The 6,431-nt window shown below is 32.5% G+C and overlaps 1 protein-coding gene across 1 annotated transcript; it reads right to left on the bottom strand.

Annotated features, from left to right (window-relative positions):
* Nucleotides 1–1,383: 1,383 nt before the first annotated feature.
* Nucleotides 1,384–4,026, bottom strand: LOC105793949 (calcium-dependent protein kinase 17). The gene is made up of 8 exons (XM_012622870.2): nt 3,387–4,026; nt 3,151–3,294; nt 2,857–3,009; nt 2,659–2,774; nt 2,414–2,581; nt 2,178–2,305; nt 1,921–2,020; nt 1,384–1,754 (listed from the first exon to the last, which is right to left on the bottom strand). Exons 1-8 carry the CDS (start codon nt 4,024–4,026, stop codon nt 1,662–1,664), a joined length of 1,542 nt encoding a protein of 513 aa, XP_012478324.2. The 3' UTR covers nt 1,384–1,661.
* Between the last annotated feature and the right edge of the window lie 2,405 nt (nt 4,027–6,431).

The following is a 6,431-nucleotide window of genomic DNA, read 5'->3' as shown; positions in this document are numbered from 1 at the left end:
TAGGTTATTCACTCATTTTAAGTATTTAGGGGCATTTAAAAAAATAATATAAAAAAAGTTAAACTTGAAAATGATATAACATACAAATTAATTACAAAAATGGGTCGATTTCTATTGTAAACTTTGGTGCCGCCAAGCTGTTAGGCGATACCACCCTAAATTTGCCTTTAATCATCAACTAATCATGGTGTTGGAATTTTCTTTTAAGTGGTGTCACCTGATACATTAGTAACACCGGTATAAATCTTTAAAGAATATATATGTTTCAAGATTAAATAGAACCAAAATACATGGTGAAAAATAAAACAATCTTTTTTGTGATGCCGCTTGACACATTAACGATACCATTATAAATTTTTTTTAAATGATAGAGAGAAAAAAAATAAAAAAATAAAAAAATAATTATTTTAATGTCGTGTAATAAATTGGTAACACTAATTTGAAATTATCAAAAAATTCATACAAAAAGGCTCGAGTCCTCCGTTACAAGGCTAATCTACTTACTCGTGATGCAGCCATTGCATTGTTTACTAAAAAAGGAGGTAGTAATGGTTGATGGAATTTTTAGAGTTAGGGGAGAAGGATTAAATCTTGGGTTGTTGATACTTTTTAATTGTTAAGGCATGTACTTTAATTACTTTTCATAGCTATGGAGTTAGATTGAAGGGTGCATTGAAAGATATTGTTAGCTTCAATTTCATGTTCGAAATCCAATGCCACTTACAACTCACTTTGTAATTAGGTTGTTGTGCAACTTATCATTTTTTTATCAAAAAATCTTGGATTTTCTTATACCCAACTTCAAGGATTTGTAGAAACAATTTATTGGATTAACATACCAGGAAAATCAAGTTAAGAAAGGACTCTTTTCTTTCAAGTCTTTGTGTTATTGTGTTTTCTTAATTAAAGAGATCTAATTTTCTTTTTAAAAAATACTTTTAAATGATCTTTGATTATATTGTTCCCTCGAAATAAATTTTAAGAAAAATAGAAGATCATACATACCAAGTTTTATTAAAGAAAAGCTTGTTATTGTAATTGTATAAGAGGTTGAGAACACTTATTTATTTATACCTAAGAACTTTTGCTAGTACAAATTCTTTGTAATTAGATTGTTTTTCATGATCAATAATTTGTATCTAAGCTTTCAATCCGAAAATCTTTGTGGAGAGAGTAATTTAGTTTATGTATAAAAGTGAAGTTACAACTTGATAAGTGGAGTACTTGAACTTAAATTACACTCAATGCATATATTTAAGAAAGTCAAGATGTAAAATAGTTTATAATTTATTTATTAAACAATAATTATAATAAAATAAACTCATATATATTTAAATTCAAATCAAACATGTTAAATCTAATATATAATATACAACCCTTGAACTTTTAATGACGACCTAACAGATAGCACAACCCAATAACCATTAGACTGACCTGGTAAATCTAACATATAATACACCCCTTGAGCTATTCATAGATTTAGTGGATCTAACAAAAAACCCGACACTTGAACCTTCTTTTGATTATCATAATAATTTATTTTTTTCTTTTCAGCAGAATTTATATTACTTTTTTTTTCCTGCATGTTTTTCACGTCGGGTCATCTATCCATTAGCCTATCAAGGGAATATTTACAGCTTATTTATTCAACACAATAATAATTAAATGAACAATTCACGTCGTTTCTTAGGATTTGGTTCGGGGTTTCCTTTCCTCATCATTGCCACAAATTCATCATAGTTGATCCGTCCATCCTGCAAATATTAAATGATATATTGAATTTGTTGAGTTAATTATTGAATTTGAAGCTAATAATTATTGATTTTGATCTATTCATTGTAACTATTATCCCCTATTCAGTGGATTGGTGATGGATTTGCTTTGTTTTTATGTCAGAAATGGCATGGATATATTGCTTACATTATCGATGTCAACTTCAGAAATGATTTCCTTTATGTCTTGGTCATCATGCATTCCATATTCACGTAGAGCTTGGTCCAGTTCTTCGGTAGTGATATACCTGAAAGTAAGCATAATATCTTAGTTTTGAGGTTTATAATTTCCTGCTTGGGTTTCGATCCGGTTCAACTCCCAAACAAGCCATTTAAAATGGAAAAAAGGTATGCAGAAGATAACTGAAATGAACTTTGCTTAGCTTTATTATTGCCATGCATTACCCGCTGTTATCTTTATCAAAGTGTTGGAAGGCATGGTAGAGATGATCTTCTCTATCCATTCGGTTCATATGCATTGTGGCAGTGATGAACTCATCGTAGTCTATGGTTCCATTTCCATCTGCATCAGCCTATGATTTTTTTATAGAGTAAGAAGTTAAACACCATTTATAATGATTTGACAGCAAAAAAAAGAAAGAAAGAAAGATTAATTGAGGCTAAGAGAAGAGTAGACATACGGCCTCCATTAATTGTTTAACTTCGTATTCAGAGAGTTTGGTTCCTTGCTTTGCAAGCCCTTGCTTCAATTCTTCAAGTGTTATGGTGCCGCTGTTATCGGTGTCCATGCCCTTGAACATCTCTTTCAACCCCATGATTTCTTCTTCTGATAAACACCCCGCAATCACCTACACAACACAACAATTTTCAGGAAATTATTGATTGTATATTATCATAACTTGTTAGTCAATTAATTAATACATACCCGCAAAGCAACTTTCTTGAACTGGTTCATTGCTTTGAACTGTTTGAGCCTGTTTAGAACTGCATTGTCAAGAGGTGTATCCGGTGCTTCACCATCCTCTTTAATCCATGGATGACCTGTTGTTGTTCATTTTTTATCAGATATACATATATACCTTCTTTAATTTCTTGGCTTTTCCCATAATTTAAAAGAACTTACTTAGAACCTGGCTGGCGGTTAACCTCTGTTTGGGATCCGCGTTTAGCATCTTCCTTACGACATCCTTTGCTTGAGTTGAAATTCGAGGCCATGGGTCACTCGAGAAATCAATGTGACCTCGCAAAATTGCGTTGAATATCCCATTTTCGGACTCTATATATCACGAAATATATATATATATATATATATTAGGTTGAAGCTTAATTAAGGACTACATGCATTAAAGTTAACTATAAAAGAAAAAAAAAAGAAAAGGAAATGAGACTGGCAATATATCTAGAATTGATTACTAACCTGCCCAGAAGGGTGGAGAACCAGATAGAAGAATATACAACATAACTCCGACACTCCATATATCAGCTTCAGGTCCATATTTCCTCTTCAAAACTTCAGGTGCAATATAATATGCACTTCCAACAATGTCTTTGAATTCTTCACCTGTTGGAATTTCCCAAGCCAAACTTTTGGTTATAGGTTTCGATTTTATTTAGTTAATTTTAGAAGTTTTGGAAAGCAAGATGAAAATGAACCTGGCTTGTAAAAGGCTGAGAGACCAAAATCAGTGGCCTTGAGAGGGGAATCTTCATCATTGTTCAACAACAAGAAATTCTCAGGCTTGAGATCCCTATGGATGACCCCCATAGAATGGCAAGTGTGCACAATCTGAACAATGGTTCGAAGCAAAGAAGCTGCAGCACGCTCGCTATAATGGCCCTTAGCAATGATCCTATCAAACAGCTCTCCTCCGGCACACAACTCCATCACCAAATGAACCGAATGCTTATCTTCGTAGGCTCCCTTGAGTTCCACGATGTTAGGCTGACCCGTCAAATGGTGCATGATCTGTACTTCCCTTTTAACGTCTTCAATATCCTCTTTGGTAGATAGTTTTCTCTTGGTTATCGTCTTGCAAGCGAATTGTTCCCCGGTCGTCTTGTGAGTACACAAATGGGTCACCCCGAACTGCCCCCTACCCAATTCCTTACCGATGGTGTACGTTGCTTTAATGTCTTCCATTGGCCGTCCTAAGACGTTCCCGATGGAGTCTGACATGGAGTTGGAGCTGGCTCCTCCTGATGGTGGTGAACCTTCTGCTTGCTTTGGCGCATCTCCCTTGTCGTCGTTAGCGTCTTCGGCGGCGGGGCTGCCACGAGAGCAACAATTCCCCATTGTGGAAGGGAGATGGAGAGAGATTTGCGAATTCCGATTGGAATGAAAGAAAATGAAAGGAAAAACCAAAAGGCAAGGTTATTGCGAAGAGAAAAGAAAGGAAAGGATTGTAGAAAGAATAGATTAGTGTTAGAGCATGTTGGATTTTGGGATTGATAGTGAGGGATTATAGGGTTAAGGCAGGATGTCTAAATTATGTTGGGTCGTGCAAATGTTATGTCTTATGTTATTGTTTGAGACACAAAGGTATAGAGGATTTCTCGGACACAGATTGTGAAACAGTTTTGGTGTCGGTTTGTTTAGGGACTTCCATGAATGGCTGAAAAATGCAAATGAAAAGCTACTGAATTCAGTTGTACTGTTAGCTTTGTAATGTAGGCCCAAACTCTAACTTAATCCATTATATTTGTTTTTAGTTTAAACCATGATTTGGTATTTTATTCCATCATACCCTTTTCATTAGTCTCAACAAAATTTAAAATGTGTCATATGATTATTTCCCCCAATTAAAATGTGATTTGTGAAGTTCATATGAATTGAAAGATATTTCTCTTATTTTTAAAATGTTTAATTTAATTTTTTTAACAATATCATATCTATTTTTTTAACAACTATCCATAACTCCTCCCCAACCCATAAATAGGAGGATATTGTGCTTTAATGCGCTTGAACCCATGTCCTCCTGTATTGGCGACCAGTGCCGGAGCCAAGGGGCGCTGGCAGGGGTCCCGGCCCTCCCTAAAATAGAAAAATTTTCATTTAGGCCCTTTATAATTTATAAAAATTTAAATTAGTAATGGTAAAATTATATTTTGGCCCCCAAAATAATAAAATTTTGATTTAATTCTTTAAAATTATAAAGATATAGACTATTAAAATGGTGAAATTGTATTTTTACTATTGTAAAAATATATAATTTAATTATGCCCCAACAAAAAAAATTTGACTCTGCCACCGTTGGTAACAATGTCCGTGCCAATCAAACTAAAACTCAATCGGCATGTTTAATTTAATATTTAAACTATCAAATTGTATATTAATAATTCGCCAATGAAAATTCAACACATGTAATTTTTTAAAATTAATATTAGGTAGGGCGGTAGGAAGAGGCTTACCCCTTGGCTCAATAAGAAATTTATTTTATAACCCTTCCCCAAAATTAGAAAATTCAATTTGGTCTTTTTAAAACCTTTAATTAAATGGAAAACTTATAATTTAAATCATTTTGAAAAATTATTAATTTAATTTAAGCCATATTAATAAAAGTTAACTTCCTCAAATTTTATAATCTTATCTCCACCACCAAACTAAAACCAAAAAATAAAATCGCAAACAAGCATCTTTTTATATTATTTTTTATTAATCCATTTTAAGTACATTTTAGTATTATATTTATATTCCTATTATTTTCGTGTGTTTAAGATAATTTATTTTATATACTTGACTCCTTTTGAATGTATGTCAACGTTTATGTCAGGATAATTTGTCATGGCAACTCAATTTAGAGAACAATCGTTATGTTTATGTCATATTCTTCTAAATTCATCTCGTATTTATGATGCTTTATGAATTTAAAGTTAATATTTTTATTAATTTTAAATCTTAAAAATTCATTATATGTAAATTTTGACACATTTGTGTTGTCTTAATGTTAATTTTCATATTATACCGTGTTTTAATTATTTTCATGTTATTTTTATATGATGTTTTCATCTCAAATTTTATATAATTCATTATAATAATTTAATTTTAACTTTAAATTTATTATTTGAAATTAATTATTTTGAAGTCCAATGTGGTAAGTTTATTTTTAAAATGTTTAATTTAATATTTAAACTATCAAATAGTATGTTATTCCAATATTTGGTATTAATACTGTTAATAAATGTTAAATTCACTAATAACAATTCAAAGACATGTAATTTTTTTAAAATTAATATTAAGTGAATATTTAACATAGCTAAAGGGTGGTAGGTACACGGCCTAGTCCTCCTTGGCTCAATAAGAAAATTATTTTATAATCCTTCCCAAAATTAAAAGATTTTCTTTGAACGGTGGGTTGATTGACTTCTTTCCAGGTGGCAGGAGTGTCAAGGAAGGGACCTTTGTCCCTTTATCTGTTTGTGATTGTCATGAATGTGTTGTCTAGGTTTTTGGATGCGACAGCTCAGCAAAGAGTCTTTCAGTTCCATATTAAGGGTGTGTTTGAATGGGCGGTGCATTTACCTGCAGTTAGTGTAAAAACAGCGGTGGCGGTGAGATTATATACTGTAACGATACTGTAACGATACTGTAGCATGAGACAAAAAGTAAGCTAAAAGCACCGCACCGCACCCAATCGCCCATCCAAACCCACCCTAAGTGTCATCGTGTGCGACTTACCCATCTCACATTTGCTGATTGTA

This window comes from Gossypium raimondii, chromosome 7 (assembly GCF_025698545.1).
Source record: "Gossypium raimondii isolate GPD5lz chromosome 7, ASM2569854v1, whole genome shotgun sequence".
NCBI lineage: Eukaryota > Viridiplantae > Streptophyta > Magnoliopsida > Malvales > Malvaceae > Gossypium > Gossypium raimondii.
Note: the sequence above shows the minus strand (reverse complement) of the source record. Positions and strands in the feature narration are given on the sequence as shown.

Coding starts and splice junctions, on each gene's coding strand:
- LOC105793949 (XM_012622870.2), bottom strand. CDS start 4,026: ATGGGGAATTGTTGCTCTCGTGGCAGCCCCGCCGCCGAAGACGCTAAC. Junction 2,582..2,658: donor TCAAGAAAGTTGCTTTGCGG/GTATGTATTAAT, acceptor TGTGTTGTGTAG/GTGATTGCGGGGTGTTTATC. Junction 1,755..1,920: donor CTGAAGTTGACATCGATAAT/GTAAGCAATATA, acceptor TAATATTTGCAG/GATGGACGGATCAACTATGA.